The following is a 20,092-nucleotide window of genomic DNA, read 5'->3' as shown; positions in this document are numbered from 1 at the left end:
GCCCTTTCTCACCACACTGCTTTTTCTTCTTTAATCAAAATCCTTCCTAGTCAAACATTGGCAGGATGAAAGAACAGTGTGCTGGTGGGAAACGCTGCTTTACTACTTCCTCCTGAAAACGTGGGAGGCTCTAATCTGTGAACTGTTGCAATTCTGTAACTCATCCATTCTGGAAACGCTCTCCTAGACCCTCACCCCAACAACCACCCAACAACAAACACACAGTACTCTGTTTAGACAGCATTTTCATGTATACTGTCCCATCTATACTGTAAGCAAGGTAGTAGCAGTATTAGCCAATTTTAAATATGAAGACTGAAGCATAGACACAAACATCCCCAAAGTCAACCAGCCTGTGAAAAGTACATCTACATGTAGGTTCACTGCCCTTGAACCTTGTTTTCTTTTCACTCAGCCAGTGTCCTCCACAGACACTCTCCTGTCCCATTTCCTCTCTCCTTCTGGGAATTAGGTGGTAAACTAGAGCTTAGGTCTCTGCTTCTGTTCCCCAAGACCCCGTCCTGGCAAAACCACCTTTGTCCCCAGCCCTTCCTCCCACAGACATTCAGGCTCTTCCAAAGCCTTATGATCTTTTCCATTTTGCTCTTCCACCAAGCCATCTCCTGTGAGATTCTGCTTCAGGTGTGGTATCCTGAGTCAGTAGGATCCAAAAGGCCCTGCTGCCAGCAGTTTCCTTCTCTCCAAATACTAACTGAACACCGTTCAAAGACACTCGGGTCTTCATAATAAACCACTTCCTAAGTGCCCACACTGAACTGGGTATTTTTACAACATTCCCACGTACTCGTGTAACAATATTGCAAGCCATGTGCTATTTCCCAGCCCTCACAGGTGAAGCAGCCAAGACCAAGAACCCTCAACTCACCTAAGGATGGAAGCGGGAAGCAGCAAATAGGGATTTCAAACCCGGGAGGCACATCTAATGCCTCTATTCCTATTAAGACATCACACAAACCCTTGTGAGATCAAGGACCACAAACTGACTATAAAGTGGGTAGGATGTTGCTCAAACACCACTGTCAAAAGCTCACTATTTGAAAACTTAGAGGGAACCTTCTTAAGTCCATGGTCCTGCTGCCTTTCAACTAGTATGGTGGCCTCTGCACCAATCTCCTTGCCTCAAAGTCCCTGCCTGTGATGCCGCCAGCTTGCACACACCTTCAGTGCCTCTTACCCCTTGGCAGCAGTTCTGACATTTTCTACTGTCACTGCCATTGTTTTAATATTATAGAAGAGAGATTCTGGAAGACCATTTCCCAGTGATGGTGGTGTGACAGGGTTCTGTGAATCAGGTCACCGAGAAGGGGCAGGGACTCGTAACATAAGCAGGAAAGTTCATACCTCTGCTCTGCTCATGAGTTGACAACTAGACTTACCCTGAGACTGGAAGCAGGACCTGCTGCTGGAAAGCTAGGTGAGGAAGAGGTGAAGCCTTTGAAAGACAGAAGGGCTGACGCTTGCTATCAAATAGTCACTCTGCTAAGCCTTTCTTTACAAACCGTATTTCATACAGCCTTGACAACGTAGTAGTTATCCCCATATATATGAAGGAGTTACAAGCAGTCTGTCATTTTGCCCAAGGTCATACAGAATGACAGATCTAGGATTCAAAGTCAGGTATGCAGAGCCCTCATTCTCAATCACTACCCTATGTTGCACTATACACTTTATATTGGAGAGGTAATAAAAACCTAGCCCAGATATAGCTTACATTTTGGGTTAAGGAGTAGAGCTGCCCTTAAGGACCAAAGAGAAGGCTTTCAGGGCCCGGAGCCAAAGAAATCTAGAAGTGAAGAGGTGAATGCAAAGCGACTACAGAATGGCCTATAGTCCAGGAATGACTTGGCACAAGCTAGAGAGGGGTCTTCTTCACCCATGGGGCTGGGGACCAAGGTTAGAGGCAAGAGGTTGTGTGTGGCTACAGAGGGGGCACTACAGAGAGGCTCAGCTCATAGTGGGGAGGAAGGGAGTGGCTCAAAGTGGGAGACAAAACCTAAGAAATCAGGAGGATGTCAGTGTGGAAGAAGCTGAGAATTCCAGGCAGCCAGAATATACCTCGGGCTGACTTCTGAGTATCCAGCATCTCTTCCAAGTAGGGTGGCAGAGTGGCTCCAGAGGCCAGAATGCAGACAGATTTCTGAGAAAGAGGACAGTGGAAAGGTTACAAGGGAGCAAGTCCAATCCATCTGTACTCCAAGACAAACTTGGGCCAGCCACCAAAATGATTTCCAAAGATTTCTGTGGCTCACCAAAGGGTTTTCTTCTTTTAGGGTCCATCATCTGGCTCCTTTCTAGGTGTTATTAACAGAACCCTTAAACATGGAGGAGCAGAGGGTTTGTTTGGGAACTGGGAGAGAAGCCAGAGAAGAAAGGTATGCCTTTCGCTACTCCCCAACCTCTGGTTAACTTCTAGATATCAGCTTAGCCTATGTTATTTCCTGCAGGAAGCCTGCTGTGAACACCTAGCTTCTCCTTTGCACATCTGTAATGTTAACTGCCTGGTTGGTGCCCCCACTGAACTGAGAGCACACAGGCACAAACTAGCACCGGGTCTGGAACAGAAATGCTCCAGGGCACTCCACAAATGGTAGCTGTTAAGACTCTAGTCTGATATTTTTCTGGATTCTCTTCTAAAAGCCCCTCTACCCCAGAGCTATCTTAATACACATATAATTTAAATACAGCGAAGAGCATGGAATAAAACTGAACCAAGGAGGTCGGACTTGACTGCCTTGGTGTCTCACAGTAGGAAACTGGCAAGAGCTTCTACAGGGGTGATGGAAACTCTTTCAGATGCCCTCACTCCTCACATAGCGTAAGGAGAGCTCATACCTGATGACTTCTCACCCTGGCCTTGGGCTGGTGTTGAGAGTGGTAAAGTCTGGCTGTCTAGACAGAAGGCATCAGGCATTTCCCTGTTTCCCTCCTTCTAGGACAGGTTTGGGTACCAAAGCCCTTCTGTCTGCCTGCGACTCGATGTGGGTGTCTCCAGGGCATGTTCCTTGTTCTTTCCTATGGTTTTCTTGAGAGAAAAAAAAAAAAAATCACTGGAAATCTGCTCACAAATCACTGAAATAAAATTTCTGAATAAGTCACATAATAAACGTAACCACCACCACCACAGCCATTTATTAAGTGCTTGCCAGGTACGTGCTAAAGCTTTACAAACATCGTTTCAGTTAATCCAACAACCCTGAGGTAGATGTTTTCAACACTCCCCCTCGCCCCCCACACATATCATTGTAATTGAGGAAACTGAGGCTCAGAGAGGTAAAGTCAATCAACAAGGTCAAACCTGGCTGATAAGTGGCAAAGCTAGAAATCTGAACCGGAACCAAACACATCCGACTCCAAAATCCATGCTTTAAAACACTATGCTAGGTTGCTTCTATTGGAAGGTAAGGACACATGCCCCTTCCCAAAATACTACCTAAAACCCAGACTTCGGGTGGGGAAGAAGGCAAGGCCTAGTTTTTTTCACTTCTTTAATCAGTTTTTGTGCCTAAACACTTGGGAGGAGTGGAAAGACAATCTGGGTAAGCTGACCACTGGTCCCTCACCTGCTATCCCAGCTTCCGTGGCTTGTCTCATCTAAGACCTTCGCTCCAGACACAAAACTACTCAACATGCTGTTTCCGTCCCAGCAAGCGCTGAAATGCGGAGACCAGCCAAACTTGGTGACTCAGAGCATAGCCAAAGATATCACAGACCAGGAGACATCCACAAGATGACCACAATCCCTGAACTGCTTGCTGGACCGTAAGGCACACAGATGCATTCGGATGGAAACACAAAACTCTGCTTCTTCCACCCTGGCTTGCCAGGCCTGGCCCCACTCCTGGGGATTCTCCTACCCAATCCCTCCTCATGATTCTCCGTTATCCAAGACTCTGGGTACCCTCCCCTCACCCATCTTTGGAGGCGCCACTGGCCATAGATCCTCAGGCCTCATGGTTGCTAGTGTCTAAGGCCTCGTCCCCTAAAAACGCACCAGAAGTGCTCAGTCTCCACTAAGGACCCCAAGACCTGTGAGGATTAAACAGATGGCTGAAGACTAGCAGAAGAGCCACCAGAGTTAGAAAAGCTAAACAGGCTACACAGAACGAACAAAGGAATGCTACGTGGGCAGAGTAGGCACAGAACAAACAGACTAACCGCAGGTCAGAAGAGAAGATGACTCAAACATGCTCAGGGCTGATCCCAGGGAGAGGGATCCTAGAGAAACTCTATCCCAACACTTGCAGCCATGGACGTAGCTTTTGAAGAGAGGGCAACACCCGTTCAGGAAAAAGGCCCTTGGTGGAGACTGGACAGAGGGAGGCTGAGTAGGAGCAACTGGAGGAGCCCTGAAAAGGGAAACTGGAACATCTCTTCAATGCAGGAAGCTTGAGAGGACACCAGAGAAGTCAGCAGGGACTGGAGAACGAGCACCGAAGGTCCCAGGGAAGGACAAGAACAGGGTTGAAAGGCCAGGGCCCCTGGAACCCCATGAGCCACTTCTCAGTGCACCCCGGCATCCATCCTATTTGGGTAAAACTAGTCACTGAGGGCCATTCCCTGCAGCCCTACTAAACTCTGCATCCGATCTGGAAGGGTAGAAGCCACAGAGGTAGGGAACTTATCAAGGAAGAGAAACAGTCCTGTCTGCGAAGTTCACATTCTGACAGGAGACAAGGAACCACCCTTTTCCCCAATCTTTGAGGGAGCTTCTAATCTAAGGAACCCACCACATACAAGTCACAAAACTGAGGAACAAATACCAACTAGTGCAAATTAATACAGTCCCTGAAGTTTGAAGACAGAGGAAGAATGAACACAGGTACCACAGAGACCTGGGAAGATCCAGGTTGGGACTGTCCACACCTTACAACTCAGCCCACTGGAGGTGATCTCATTACCTGTTCACATATCTGGGTGGGGCCTCAGTGCCCTCCACGCAACTACTACGGCTGAACTGACTGGGAAGAATCAACATTACTCCCTGGGGAGCCCAGAGGTTTGCTCTCTACTGATCTTCCTCATCTCTCAACAATCTCTCATCTTGTCCTCACAGGGCGCACGATTCATGGCTTCAAAACCGCTGGTTGTTTCATGTGGTTTCCTCTCCAACTAAGTAGAAGCTCCTACAGGATAAAAACTAGGTTTTCTCCACACCCTGTAGCGTTAGAACATAACGAATACTTGTCACAAGAAGGGTATCTGGGGTGTTGAATTAAAAAATTTTTCCACAAACAGCATGTCACAACCATTCTGTTGTTATCCTTTGCCCTATCACTTGCAATGGACACCCATCTCTCTCTCTTTGATGGCTCATGCCTATACGTGTCCATTCCTGTATCCACCTCAGGCTGGGGACTGGGCCCACCTAGCCTGTCAAGAAATACCAGCTCAGTCGGCTCGTGGGAACAACGAAAGGGTACGTGGCCCAAGAGTCTCTGGTGGGGGCAGAGGGAGGGCCTCCCCACACTGGGCTGGCCCACTGATAAGGATCCTTCCCCTCTCTGTCTCCTAACAGATTCAGATTAATGATCGCTCATTCCTAATTGTCAAATTTCTTTTCCTTCATCCTGTGTCTAATCACCAGTGACAGAAACCATTACGCAAATGAGAGCAGACGACTTCCCCCAACTGTTCGCGTTGGTAAAAACCTTGTAATTTAGAGCTCTGATTTGTACGGGAAGCTGGTCTCCCCCAGGCATCCTGGGCATCTGCTCAACTGATGCCCAGAACAGCCCCCCTCCCTCCCCCGAACTCCAACCCCCCAACAAATATTTGACTTCACAAAACAGTAGTTTCCTGTGTACCTGCTGGTATAAAAATGGGAGCCTGCAATATGGCCGACCTCCATTCAGGCCCAAAGGCCCACCTTCCCTTGGTGTGTCTGCCTCTACACTGCTGGCCAGCACAGGAGTAAGCAACAGAGCAGGTAAGTTTCCTCAGCTGCAAGGAGAATTTGAGCCCGAACAGCCCTAATCTAGGTAAGTGAGGGAAGGAGCCTAGATCTCTTCCTTGGGGGAAAGGGAAGCAGCAGAACATGAATCAATGTTCTTAGTTATTATCTAGAACTGAACCTTCAATCTCATAGGTGCAGACGTGTGCTGGGAGAAATTATGGGGCCCATTCAAGGACACACAAAAAATGCACTAGGATCTAGAACTCCATTTCCCCACAGCTCCTCCCAGCACTCTGCACTCAGAACAGGGCTTCCCAGTAGTTTTCCCAAGAGGTCTTTAGCTGGAGCCCAGAAGAGCTTTTACCCTGAGCTGTATCTCATGCATCTTCTTGGGCACTGCCCAGCGGGGTGAGATCCGAGGATGGCTTGTAGTGCAGAGGAGGAGGAAAGGTAGGAGAACCAACAATTTGGTGGAAAGGGAGCAGGGGGTTTGCAGCCAAATAGCACTAGGTTTAAATCCTTACTGCCATTAATCACTGAAACTGCTCTAAACCCATCTCTTTAGCTGTGAAGTGAGAATACCCACCTTGCAGGATAGTGAGGAACAAGATAAGAGCACTAGGCAGGTGTCTAACTATCAGGGTCACTATTATATTATCCATGGATCAGGACCAATCCTATAAAGGATCCTCCCCCTTGGTAGCCTTAGATCAGACCTGTGTCAGCACAGCACCCAGCAAGGACCAGCTGAGTGGCACATGCCTCCTGCCGTACGTCACCCTCATCTTTGAGGGCTGAGCCAGGAATGCAGCAGACCTGCTAAGGAAAATGAAAATAATCTATCTTTCAAAGTTTGACTGTGGTCAAGTTTATCATCTGTCTGCCTTATTTTCTTTGCTGCGCTCCTCTTTCCCAAAAGAGATAGAGGGATGGAGAGAGATCACTGCAATCATATTTTCCAGCATTGGCTATATTTGAAAGAACTACACTTGAGAAGGTACCGTGTTTGCACACCCACGCTGCATCAGAGAACCCCGGAATGGGGCACTACAAATAGACGCCCCTCCCCAAAATACACACACAGATGCACACACACATACACACACCCTCTCAGTCCATCAGTGCGCTGTAACTGTAAACTGAGCTTCGGGACTTAGAGCCACAGCTCAGACACTGAAAGTAAACCTTTGGCAAAAAAAAAAAAAGGGGGGGGGGGATAAAATCAGTTTTCCAACTCCAGCTCCTCTTTCCTTCCAGGAAGAAGGGGCATGGAGATGGGACTGGAGGTGAGAAGACACAGGGCCACCACACTGCCCAATTCCAGGGGCCCCAGTTCCACTGAGTCACGTGACTGATGGCCCTTCAAGTGGTGCAGTGCCCAGCTATAAGCTGCGGCCCTGACACGGGTTCCCACAAGTAACAATGAACAGGAAAAAAAAAAAAAATTCCACTTCTGTGCTCCATCGGTTGCCCTGACTTTCAAGAGTGTTTGTGGAACATTACAGTGGGGTCTGGCAGAGGCGCTGGCTTTAAGAGGCAAGGCTACATTTTTGTCCTTGCCCTGAGGTGGATGACAGTGGCAAGTTAGCTGCCTAAGCTTGACCCCATTTCATCTACTCAGCCAGGAAGGACTGCAGAAGAGGACGTGGCCTGGGGAGTGAGGGTCACAGGGCCTGGACGCTCTAGCCAGTCAGCCTCAGGCAGTTTGCAGTGAGACCCGAAGAGTGTCCAATGGCTAAAACTAAGTATAAAAGCTTTAGGCTAGGTCAGGCGGTACTTCCCTGGGGCTCACACTGTCTGTCCCACAGGACAAGGTTAAGCAGTGGAGAAACCTGGTAAGCAGAGAGGCAGGCCAGTGTGGACACACACACGCATGCACACACACACCACACACACATCCACAGAGGCTTATACCCCTAGAACCTAGAGAAGCCACTACAGGAGGACTCCCTTGGTACTCAGCACAGGGAGCCAAGAGCTGGTGCTGAAAGAGAGAAGCTGTATGTGTCTGCAATTTGGAACTTATACATAATCCTTGGTTCTCGTATCCCAAGGCTGTTTTCTATGTATGGCTTGAGCTTAAAGGTCCGAGTCAGAACCTTGTCTAATTCTCTCACAGGAAGCCTACCTAGGCTCATAGAGGCAAGCCTCCCTCTCACTTTCCCCACGAAGAGTCCCGGTGGCCATTCCCACCCAGCCTAGAGCCTGACTCTGCGAAAACTGGAAGGAGGCAGACTGACCTGATGGTCAGGAGAGCTCTGGCCCTGCAGCCCAGGTGTGGTGGGCGTCCAAGACCATCTCCTCTCTCTCAGGCTGAGGCACTGAGGTTGCAGGAGACAGGGCTGAGAGCCAGCAGCGCCATCCTGACCCAGGAGAAAGCAAGAAACAGATACATACATGCGTGTGCATGCACACACACGCACACACATCCTGAGGGTGACAGACTGACACACACAGATGTGATGACAACCAGAAGCTGGGACTCCACACACTGAATGCAGGACCTTAGGGGGCAGAGAGGGAAGATGCTGGGGCACAGAGGCAAGGGCAAGAAGTCCCTCCAAATGGGAGTGGAGTGCCAACCACCCTGCCTTGCCCCAAACACCTGCCTCCAGGGCCATGGCAAGAGTCCAGTCCATTAAGTGCAGCGTGCAATACTAGCGCCTGGAGTCTCCTGTCCTCATCAATGAAGCGGTGTGGACGGGCTAGCAGTCACCTGGCAGGAGGCCTCGACTCCTGGCAGGCTAGTTGTATCGACCCTTGATCATTGTGTTCAACAAGGGCCCCACCTGTGAAGAGACATGAGGAGCCAGTCAGAACTGCCTGTCCCCTGGCCCTGGAACCAGACGTGGTGTGTCTGGAGGCATTCGATGTCCAGCCAAGGGCAGGGACAAGGCTTTCAATCTTTAAAACCCTCTAACCTACTCTCTTCCTGGAAAATATTCCAGGACGTGGTCCCCTCCTCTGGGTCCATCTTGTAATACTTTCCCTCTCACAATACCTTATAAGCAGCACCAAACTGACAGGTCAGAGGAGCCACCCAAGAGTGCCTGCATGTTTCTTAAATGTGATTTAAGAAGGTTAAATGCCTCTGTATCCTGAAACGGTCACCTGCAATTGGGGCTGGTGCCACCTCCCAATCCCACAGGTCCTCTGCATGCTGAGGCTATCCACAGGAAGAAGGCAAGAGCATTACAAATACCTCCCCTGGGTACCCAATGGGCCACTGGCACACCTGTGTGGGAAGCAGGTCTCAACATTACCTAGAGCAGCCTTGGCACAGCTGGGAGAATGTGAGGAGATGCTTTACTGCTCGCTTTCCGTTCCAGAAGAATCCCCTCAGGGGTCCCCAGCTGGCACACAAGCCCCACGGGGAACATTACCACTAGCATGGAACAGATTATAATTGATCCACCAGTCAAGCCCAGCTCTCACCAGAAAACAAAGATTTTCTGAACACACCCATAACCTCTATGGAGAGAAAGGACACCAGACACTGAAACAGAGGAGCTATGGAGAACGTGACACCAATCCTGACTTTTCTTGGTCACTGCCCACTGGGCCACAGGAGTGCCACCTTGGGGCAGCCACATACCTCTTGTGGGTTCCCCAAGGCCTCTCCAAGCATCTTCTCAATGTTTCTCATTATGGCCACTTTCTGATGGGCTTTGAGAGGATATTCAATTCTCTTAGGGGTGGGGGCCCCCTGCAAAGGAAGCAGCAGCTCAGGAAATGCCTTTAGCAGCAGGCTTCAGTGTAACCCACCGTTCTAGAAGCTTCTTCCCTTTTAAGAAGCCCAGTTCAATCCCATCCCTCTTCATCTCCCCAAAGACCTGGGAGTCACTTGCAGAGATAGCGAACCTCCCCACCCTGCCCCCAAATCATTTATTACACCTACCTCACCCCAATCCCATCTAGGGGGAAAAAACCCATATTCACCTTATACCAGAAGTTCACAGTGATGGTAATCCCCCCATTTAGTAATGACTCTATGTGATGCCACCTGCAAGAAAATAAACATGCTCCTGTTTGCCACCAATATTCTTTAGAGAGAGGAATGGAAAAAAGTGGTAAATTCCAGCTAGGGCAAATAACAAGGACGTTATCATTACACTTATTCTGTGAAACACACCCGGGACCAGAGGCAGTGGTGTTCAGTCTCCAAATACAAAAGAGCCAAGAACAGTTTCTCCAGCCTCAAGCCTCTGGGATCTCTTTTGACCTGAGGAATTGTCATCTTGTCCTAGAGACAGGGAGGGTTGTCATTTCCTCCATGTTCAGTACGCTCACATCTGGATATGCCAACCTTCCTGTAGATCAAAGAAGACCAATCCTGCCACAACTCAGAAGGGACAAGATACAGTTTTCCAGGGAATGGGAAAGAAAGCTCCCAAGAAGCCCCCAGTCCTAGCCCCCTCCTCACCAGTACATTGGGATGTAAAGAACATCACCAGGGCCAACCACTGTTTCATAACCAACCACGTTCTGGAAATTGGGGAACCTCTCGTAGTCAGGATTGTCAAAGTCCACCTGAGAGGTTCAAGAGAAAGAAAAAAAAAATCAGTCAATCACCAAATTTTTATTATTAACTATGATGTACTAGTTAGGTAGTCAAAAAAAAAAAAAAAAAAAAAAAAAGATGGCTTTAAGAAAAAAAGATGTGTTTAGAATTCATACCTGACGGAAGATATCATACAAACATTAAACACATTCTCTCTCTCTCTCTCTCTCTCTCTCAAAAAACAATGTTATGACAGGCCATGCTCAAAGATTAAGTGATAAAGAATCCTGGGCCTCAGTGCTCCTGGGATTAGAAGCCAATCATCACAGCTTGCAAGTCAGAAAACCTACTCATGGCCTGCCAATATGAGGAATTAAGGATGCAGCCTTCAACCAGACCTTCTGAAACTTTCTCCCACACACATGTTCTAGCCAGCAAAAACTCCTACATTAAGTGGCTAGGCAGTTTTCTCAAGAAAGGAGAGGACCTCTTTGGTTGGCCATAAAATCAACCATATACTTCTTTTAGATGCAGGAAAGACAGTAAATGATATATCTCAATTCTATTCACCCTTCTCCTTATCAAAAAGAACAAGCATCCACGACAACAGAAAACAATTATTAAACCCAGTGGAGACATACACATTCAAACAGGGTAACCAGAGTCCACAGCATCAGTGATGGAGTTTGCCCTCCGGAATTGCAACAGGACTGTTTATCCTTATATACATTTGGGATCACCACAGGGGCCTGGATGATGTGAACTATACTGTAAAATTATCCTGAGTTTATCTGTGGGGAAGGGGAAAAACATGCCAACCTTGTATCCCAAAGGAGTCCTATACCCTCCTCAGACCACACAAGCTCACCTGGCTCTGTCTGTCACACGGGTGATGAACAGGATATGGGTACAGGCATTCAAACTGATCCGGAGGGAATAAAATGCATCGCTTGTAGCCTTTTATCTGGGCAAAGAAGTTCTGCTGCTCATCATAGTGAGCAGGTGTCACATTTCCTGTGGGAGGAAAGACAGGTCTTATTCAGAGCATTGGCTCTACTGCATAGGCTGAAACACAAGGCCCAATGCTGGAGAAACCCAGTCTGCCCTCTCAGCTAAGGGTTCCCAATCAAAATTTCAAGCAGAATCAGGGAGACTGCAATTACAACTCTCAGCAAATTCGGTGTTGCGCTTTCAGTGGGTAGTAAGTTGTTTAGAAACCATCACTGGCTAAGAGTTCACCATAAATTGGAGCAAAGCAAACTTTCATAAATGATGCTTCTGTCCTTACTAGAAGCAGCAGCGCATCAAGATAATACTCACAAGTCTGGCAAAGTAGTATACTGTGCATACTAGTACCTTTCTTGACTATGGTAAGAATTCAAGAGTAGGAAACTAAGAGTTAGAAACAACCGAAATGACTGGCATCAACAACACACACATAACTTCTTTGATGGGATTAACCGGTCATTCCAAGTTGTATGAGTATGTATTTGCCTGGAGTAGCTCTTCTGGAGCTCAAAGATTCTCAACCTTTGCTCCCACTTCAACACATCTACAGGACGCAACACTTCTTAGAGCAACAGTGGGGCTGTTAATTCTCATGAAGGAATCGGGAGAGTATATCGGATTCCTGAAGAGTGTGGTATAATTTTTATAAGGCTAATAACTTTATTTTATTTTATTTATTTATTTTTTTTATACTTACTTTGGAGAAACAGAGTGAGACAAAGTGTGAGCAGGGGAGGGACACAGAGAGGAGACACAGAATCTGAAACAGGCTCCAGGCTCTGAGCAAGCAGTCAGCACAGAGCCTGCTGCGGGGTTCAAACCCACAAACTGTGAGATCATGACCTGAGCCAAAGTCGGACGCTCAACCGACTGAGCCACCCAGGCACCCCTAAGGCTAATAATTTTAAATGCCAACTTTTGGCACTGGGTGGCTCAGTTGGTTGAGTGTCCAACTTCAGCTCAGGTCACTATCTCACATTTTTTGGGTTTGAGCCCATCGGGGTCTGCACTGACAGCTCAGGGCCTGGAGCCTGTTTCAGATTCTGTGTCTCCCTCTCTCTCTGTTCCTCCCTCACTTGTGCGTGTGCGCGCTCTCTCTCTCAAAAAATAAAAATAAAAAATAATAAAATAAAATAAAATGCCACCTTGAATTACTTCTGCCTTAGTGTATATACGCTCCATCTACTCTTTTGTAACTGGGACCTCATCTGTTGTTTATTCTTTGCACAATCCTTGGGAGCTGAGGGGCCCTCTGCAGAGCATGAAGGTTAGAAAACACTCCCCAGGTCAGCCTGGGTGGGCCAAGACAGTCGCCCTCTGACATGCTGAGAGTTCATGTGCATCGTCAAAGATTTGCTCTCTCATCTCTACCTGAGGGATCCGCTTCTGTGCACTCTACCAAAGGACAAGAAGGCAGCAGCAAAACTCCTAGTTAAGTAAACTACAACTGGCTCCTGCCAGGTCAGTCAAGAGTTGCTTTCAAAGGGGCAGGTTAAGGATACAATCCATAAGCTGCAATGCTAGAAATCTTTATTAATACTGGCAGCAAAGAATCCAAAACTGAAGAAAGGACAATCAAAGGAGGAGAAGAGACTTCAGAGCCCAGTGGTGAAGGACAACAAATAATTACTTCCTTGTTCAATACAAATTATTCACCATTTACTAAATACCTACTATGGGCGTGGCCTTCAGCTAGTGCCAGAAATAAAAATAAGAATGAGACAACGACCCCAGCCAGTAAGCAGCTCTCCATCTTCTGACTAGAGTTCAAAGGCTTCTCCTTTTATTCAAATGAGTAAGAAAATAAAAGAACGTATTCACATATTTGCTTGTGTATGCATAAAATCCGCTAGCAGGATACACAAGCAACTAATAACATGCAGATGTCTCCAGGGAGCGACACAAGAGGCTGAGAAACAGGAGTGGAATAGAAATTTATCATTACACACCTGTTTATGCCTTTTGAATTTAATTCCATAAATATATTAACATTCAAAAGATAAGGTTCAATTTATATTGAAAAAATAAGCTTGCCTCTTCTACTGGGATAAAAATCTTCTGAATATAGACAGATCAAATAGAGAACAGCAACCTTTTCAGGAAGATCCCTAATATCTGAATGTACACACTCATGAAGCAACTGAGGAAGGGAAAAGAACTCATTTTCTTTTTCCAGTGCATGAAACAAGCTTACATGCTTAACATACATCATCTCATTGAATCTTTAGTTATTCATAAAATATTATCATGCTCCTTTTACAGATAAGAAGGCTGAAGTTTAAGAAAGTTAAGTGACTCGTTCAAAGTCATAAAGCAAATGACTGGTGAAGACAGGCCTTGAAATCAGGTTTGTATGACTCTAAGCTATGCTGCTTTCTGAAAGATTTCTTACCTTCCATGCCAATGAGCAGCAGGTTGGATGTCAGCTGTCCCCAGCCACGCTTTCCCTGTTGTTTATTAATCCAGTTCCAGTTAAAACCCAAGAAGTCCATGACAATCTTCCTGCCCACGGTGTCATTGAGCGTTTGCTGCAGATACAACCTATGTTCCCCGAGAAGAAGATCCCATTAGTGCACGTACACAGTCCCTTGGCATGGCCTCTCCACACCTGGAAATCCAAATCCACACCTGCACCTCCCACAGAACAGCTGCAGTCATGCAAATCTTAACCAAGACAGATTCTCTGAAAACTGAATCCTTGCCTATCCTTCTCTGAGCTCTGTTCAACGCCAAACTTACATTTCAAAGAAGTGATTCTTTTTTTTAAAATAAGCTCTATGCCCAATGTGAGGCTTGAATTCACAACAGTTGCGTACTCTACCAACTGAGCCAGCCAGGAGCCCTTAAGAAGTGATTCTTAACCCTTGGTGGGTCACAGCATAAATCTAAGAATCTAAGGAAGGTTTCCATAAAAATGCACATACACACAGAATTGCATAGATTCCTCAAAGCCTACTCATAGAGTCTAGAATGATTAATCAGCCTTGTTCCACAGACTCTCTGGGCCTGAGACATCCTCTTTGGCCCTCGATGGCCATTATGGTAAATTGTATTACTGTTCACCAAGAGCTAGTTCCCTCCCTGTGGGAGAGTTAATTCTTCTGTACCCCTCTTGAAGCCAAGCTTGCTTATTTAACTTACTCTGACCAACTAAATGTCCGCAAAAATGACTTGTGTTGCTTCCAAACTGTAATCTGAAGAACGAGCATACACTACCACCACATCCCTTTCTCTCTGCTAAACAACTACAAGGTTTCAGATAGTAGCTGCTGGGGCAATCTGGGTCCCAAAATGAAAAAAAAGACGTTAAGAGCAGAACCTCGACATGAAGTGTGGATAGAAATGCAGCATGACTATTGTTGTTATAAAGCTAAATAAACCTTTGCTGTTTCAAGTCATTGACTCTGGCTTGAACCCTAGTTTATCTTAACTAACTGAGCCACCTCTCTGTAGTAGCCTTCTACAGCTGAAGGCCTCATCAGGTTTTCTGCAGACCCAGGGCTCCTAATACACCGTAGAAGATCAGAAGTTACTTAAGGGATACGAAAACCCAGACACACTTGATCAAGCCCCACAAGAAATATTAATAAAGGGGCAAACATGAAGACAAAATGCAAAAGCCCCATCCTAGTCCTGAGACCATTACTTCAAAAGGCATATTGGGTGCCTGGGTGGCTCAGTGGATTAAGCGTCCAACTCGGTTTTGGCTCAGGACATGAGCTACATGTCGGGCTCTGTGCTGCTTAGGATTCTCACTCCTCCTCTCTCACTGCCCCCCGCCCCCCGCCCCGTCTCTGTCTCTCAAAATAAATAAATGAACTTAAAAAAAAAAAAAGCTCAAAGGTTTCTCAGTGCCTAGAACCAGAATGTTTAAGACAATATTAACTAGAAATCTTGACAAGTTGTAAACACTAGCGATCTTTTGGGGGACAAGGAACCCTCAAGACTCGAATGTAACCTTCAGACTCTCTCCAGAGATTATAAAATATATATTCATATAAAAATTTTGCCAAGTAACTTTGAAAGAGGCAGAACACTCACCAAATGTGAATCCAAGCAATTCCTATTACAGCTGAACAGTAATTGGTCAAAAGAGCTCAAAGAGGAATCTCAGAATTCCTAGAACCTTAACGACCCGTACAATTACACAATGGAGTTGATTGGTGATAAAGTCAGCTGGTATGGCAGAACTTGCACAAAGAAAGAAATTTTCCTTGAATCACCCATAAAGTACAGACTACACTCATAGCTTATACTTAGGCAAACTGCTCCCCCTAAGGGAAGTAAGAAACTTAAAGTGTCTAATTTTAAAAATTTGAATTAGGGGCACCTAGGTGGCTCAGTCGGTTATAAGCACCTGACTCTTGGTTTCGGCTCAGGTCACGATCTCACGGTTCCTGCGTATGAGCCCCGCGCTGGGCTCTGCACTGAGAGCACGGAGCCTGCTTGGGATTCTCACTCTCTCTCTGTCCCTCCCCAGCATGTGTGCACATGTGTCTAATTTCAAGCTCCTTCCAGTACAAATGTTCATTTAGTGGAATTACACTCCAGCACCACTTAAACGCCCTCTCTCCAAACGCTGGGGTATGTGTGGATGTATGCACACACACGTACACGCTATGTTAAATCTGAAGAAACTAATGTACGAGATGATTCAGCTACAGCAGCCTTTGTAAGACATAAAGAACAGATCAATCATGGTTGAGATCTTGGAAACTCTTTTTGGTTAAAGTTCTATCATTAAGATAACTGCAAAGTATCAGGAAGCCAAAAAAAAAAAAAAAAAAAAAAGACATTTTGAATCCATTCACTCAGCCATATGCTGCTAACAAAGAGTCAGGAAAAGAATTGAGGCAGGAGACTAAAGAGAAACCCAGAGCTGGATACCAAGTGTGCGACAGAGATGATCATTCACCATGACATACTCAGTGACAATTCCTAGAAACAATGTTATAGCATGGAATTGAATTCTGTCTGGGACCTACCTCAGAGACTGTCTTCGTTTCGTATATTAGAATAAGAGGAGAAAGAGTCACTTCTGTGTGTGTCTTGTGTTTGCTATCTCTAGTACAATATGAAAATCTGTATCAACCCCTCCCCCATTGAATCTGATCTTCCCTAATCTAGTGGATCCTGGTATCCTTCACCCCAGAATCATGAAAATCTATAAAACGTTCCAGTTTCAACAGTCCCCAGCCAGCCCAATATTTTAGGACACAGAATACAAACTGGCAATCTCAGGGCTAAATCCAATTGAGTTGTTTTTGCTTGTCCCACCCCCCCCCCACCCCCCGACCTGCAGCATTTTTAATAATTTGAATTAGGGGCACCTAGGTGGCTCAGTCAGTTATAAGCACCAGACTCTTGGTTTTGGCTCAGGTCATGATCTCACGGTTCCTGCATTTGAGCCCCAAGCTGGGCTCTGCACTGACAGCACGGAGCCTGCTTGGGATTCTCTCACTCACTCTCTGCCCATCCCTAGCATGAGTGCACACACGCTCTTTCTCTCTCTCCAAAAATAAACTTAATAAAAAAAATTTAACATAAAAACATATATAAAAAACAAAAATGTGAATTAGTTGCCCACATTTAAAAGTAAAAAAAAAAACACCAAACATTTAAATAAAAATCTTGATTTCTGGCTTTTCTTGAAAAATGAGAGTTTCTGGCAAACCCTGAAACTGCACTCCCAAATAGAAACAAGAGTCAAGTAATGACTTCTCACTATGAACAGGGCATATGCATTCAACTTCACTGTAGTTTTCATCTAAACAATTTCACTCGCTTTGTTCACCTATCTGACCCTTCCAGGCAACTCTCCCACTTTGTAAAGACGACGAAGAACTTCAGAGTTCCAATTCAAATCTAATAAATTCTCTCATCTCTCAAGCTAGAGAACTCGTCCAACTCCTCTATATGCTCAAGCAGCTACAAGAAAGGAAAATGGATGCCCCAGATTCAGTGGGAAATCATGATCTGGGAACTTACCTCTCTTCCCCTCCTTGCTGCTGTATATCCTGCAGTTTCTCAACAAACTCATGAAATTTCATTTCCTCCCTGTTGGACTTGGGTTTAAAGTTCTGGAAATTAGCCATCTTCTTCTCATCGTAGTACAAAAACTTGTGGGTGCTGGCACTGTACACAGAGAAGTCTCCGTTGCCAATGTTCTCCTGCAGATATTCAAGGTCCCATTTCAGAGCAGGGTACACAAGATTTGTGTCTGTCAGCACCACAGGCTCCTAAGTGGAAAAACCAAGTGAAAAAAACAAATGAAGTCATCCCAAGGATTTGATGCATTGTTGTCTCAGGACTCCAAAAACTTTCCCACTTCAAAATAATTTCTACTGTGAACAAGCGCGAACCCCTTAAGGCCCATGTCTCCTCGCCTCCCTCTCCATCTTCCCTTAGGTCCTAGGCGACAGCCCAGCCAGTCCCCCACATCCATCACCATTCACCTTTGACCTCTCTTCTCAACCTGGTCCCCTCCCCCTCCCCCTTCGGGCGGGGCCCCGCCCCCTACCTCATTCTCGATAAGTTCCTCCGCCCGGGGGTCGCTCTGACTCAGACGCGGGATGGGCCGGGTCGGGAAGCTATAATTGCGCAGTTGGGACTCATCCCAGGCTGGGCCGGGGGCTTCAGCTTCTTCCCGGGGTTCTCCAGAGCCCGAGGCCACGGCCTCCGCTGCTGTCGCCGCCATCTCCTTCGCTACAGACAGCCCCACCGGAACCGGAAGCTCCGCCTATTCCGGATAAACTACAACGGAAACCATAGAGATGACTTCGAGAGAGAGCGGTCCGGAGACACAAAGGAAGCGGAAACGGGGCCTGGGGAGAGCTCCTCCTAATGGTGACCTACAGCTCTACACACTAAGCTCCGCCCCTGAAGACTTGGGGCCCAGAGGTTAGACCTACTGAATAGGGGTGATCACCTGGTTACTCAATCCACAAAATATTATTTCTGCTTCAGTGTGCCCAAGTCTACACAAGAAGCAGAGAAGGAGGCCAATTTAATGGGGCTTTAAACTTTACAGTCATGGATGGGGAGAGAAGCCAACCCTTGACCTAAGGAAGTCAGAAGGGAAAGGCAGATTGATAGATGTTGGGCAAAGTTTGCTCTGAAGGCCTAAACAAAAGATATATGGCAAGTTGAGAGACAGCCCAAGCAGGGGAGGGGCAGAGAGGAAGGGGGACAGAGGATCTGAAGCGGGCTCTGTGCTGACAGCAAAGAGCCTCATGCAGGGCTCGAACTCATGAACCATGAGATCATGACCTGAGCCAAAACCAAGAGTTGGACGCTTAACTGACTGAACCACCCAGGCGCCCATTTATTTATTTTTAAGAGAGAAAAAGAGAGAACAGGGGAGAGGCAGAGAGAGAGGTAGAGAGAGAATCCCAAGCAGGTTTTGCACTTACATTGTGGAGCCTGACGTGGGGCTCAATCTCACAATAGTGATATCATGACCTGAGCTAAAATTGAGTAGAACGCTTAACTAGCTGAGCCACCCAGGTGCCCCATTGAAAGATGTTTCTGCCACGGAACCAAGATTATTACTAATGGCCAACCATGAGCGTCTCACATTTTCCAACAATTTGTATTGGTTATAAAAGGCCTTCTCAATGACTTCTATTGCTAATTAGACAGTTTTTACAGCCAGTTCTGGGAGGCCAAATTCTAAGATGGATCCAAAGATTTCTATCCCATCGTGTACGTGCCCTATAAGTTTTATAAGAGCAGATCTTATGAATATGGTAGGGTATCATTCCTTCAATGAGGTTATGTTATATAGCAAAAATGTAATTAAGGTTCCTAATCAGTTCACTGTGAGTTCATCAAAAGGGAGATTGACCCTGGGTGGGCCTGACCCAATAACTCAAACTCTTCCAATCTGGGTCTAGAGGGCAGTGACAGAAGCTGGAAAGATTTGAAGCCAAAGAAGTTCTCTCCTGTTGGATTTGAAGGAGTAAACTCCTTGTGGCAGAGAATGGCAGGTAGGCTCTAGAAGCTGAAAAAGTCTCCTGGTTGACAGCCAGCAAGACGGCAGGGACCTTAGTCCTGCAACTGTAAGGAACTGAATCCTGCCAACAACCACTGAGCTTGGAAAAAAACACAGAGCTTCAGATGAGGACAACAGCCCCCACAAATACCTTAAGTTCAACTTGGTGAGACCCTGAGCTGAGACCCAGCTAAACTGTGTCTGGACTTCTGACTCATAGAAAATGTGACATAATTAATTGGTGTTGTTTAGGGCTGCTACTAAATTTATGGTAATTTGTTATGCAGCAATAAAAAACTAATACACTAGCTTAACTATGTAATTATGCTGCATGTAACTATGCTACACCAAACTGATAATGGGGTTACCTCTGTGGAGGGTTTGGGGTTGTGGGTGCCAACCAAGACCCTAGTTCTATCTGCATATTTGTATTTTTACAAGAGTATATTAAATATGTAAACTTGGGAATTAAAAATAAATTAGAATAAGAAGATTCAAATTACTAAAATCAAGAATGAAAGAAGGGTCATTACTACTGACTTCACAAAAATTAAAAGGAGTGCAAGGGAATACTATATACAATTGTATGCCAAAAAATTAGACAACCTACGTGAAATAGACAAATTCATAGAAAGGCACATACTATCATAACTGATTTAAGAAGAAATAGAAAATC

At 46.2% G+C, this 20,092-nt stretch overlaps 1 protein-coding gene across 2 annotated transcripts; it reads right to left on the bottom strand.

Annotated features, from left to right (window-relative positions):
- Positions 1-3,127: 3,127 nt before the first annotated feature.
- On the bottom strand, positions 3,128-18,180 carry HIF1AN (hypoxia inducible factor 1 subunit alpha inhibitor). Of its 2 annotated transcripts, XM_019459161.2 has the most exons (8): positions 17,944-18,179; positions 17,412-17,662; positions 13,816-13,964; positions 11,284-11,429; positions 10,338-10,444; positions 9,854-9,917; positions 9,510-9,620; positions 3,128-8,703 (listed from the first exon to the last, which is right to left on the bottom strand). In XM_019459161.2, the coding sequence occupies exons 1-8, from the start codon at positions 18,118-18,120 to the stop codon at positions 8,659-8,661; spliced, it is 1,050 nt and encodes a 349-aa protein (XP_019314706.1). In that variant the 5' UTR covers positions 18,121-18,179; the 3' UTR covers positions 3,128-8,658. The 2 variants fall into 2 exon arrangements, with proteins under 2 accessions (XP_019314706.1, XP_053765818.1); XM_053909843.1 differs by lacking the exons at positions 3,128-8,703; positions 9,510-9,620; positions 9,854-9,917 and adding an exon at positions 9,943-10,224 and having other exon boundaries at positions 17,944-18,180.
- Between the last annotated feature and the right edge of the window lie 1,912 nt (positions 18,181-20,092).

Source organism: Panthera pardus, unplaced genomic scaffold (genome assembly GCF_024362965.1).
Source record: "Panthera pardus isolate Hobbes unplaced genomic scaffold, ASM2436296v1 HiC_scaffold_22, whole genome shotgun sequence".
Lineage (NCBI taxonomy): Eukaryota > Metazoa > Chordata > Mammalia > Carnivora > Felidae > Panthera > Panthera pardus.
The sequence above is the reverse complement of the archived record's forward strand: the minus strand, read 5'-3'. Positions and strand labels throughout refer to the sequence as shown.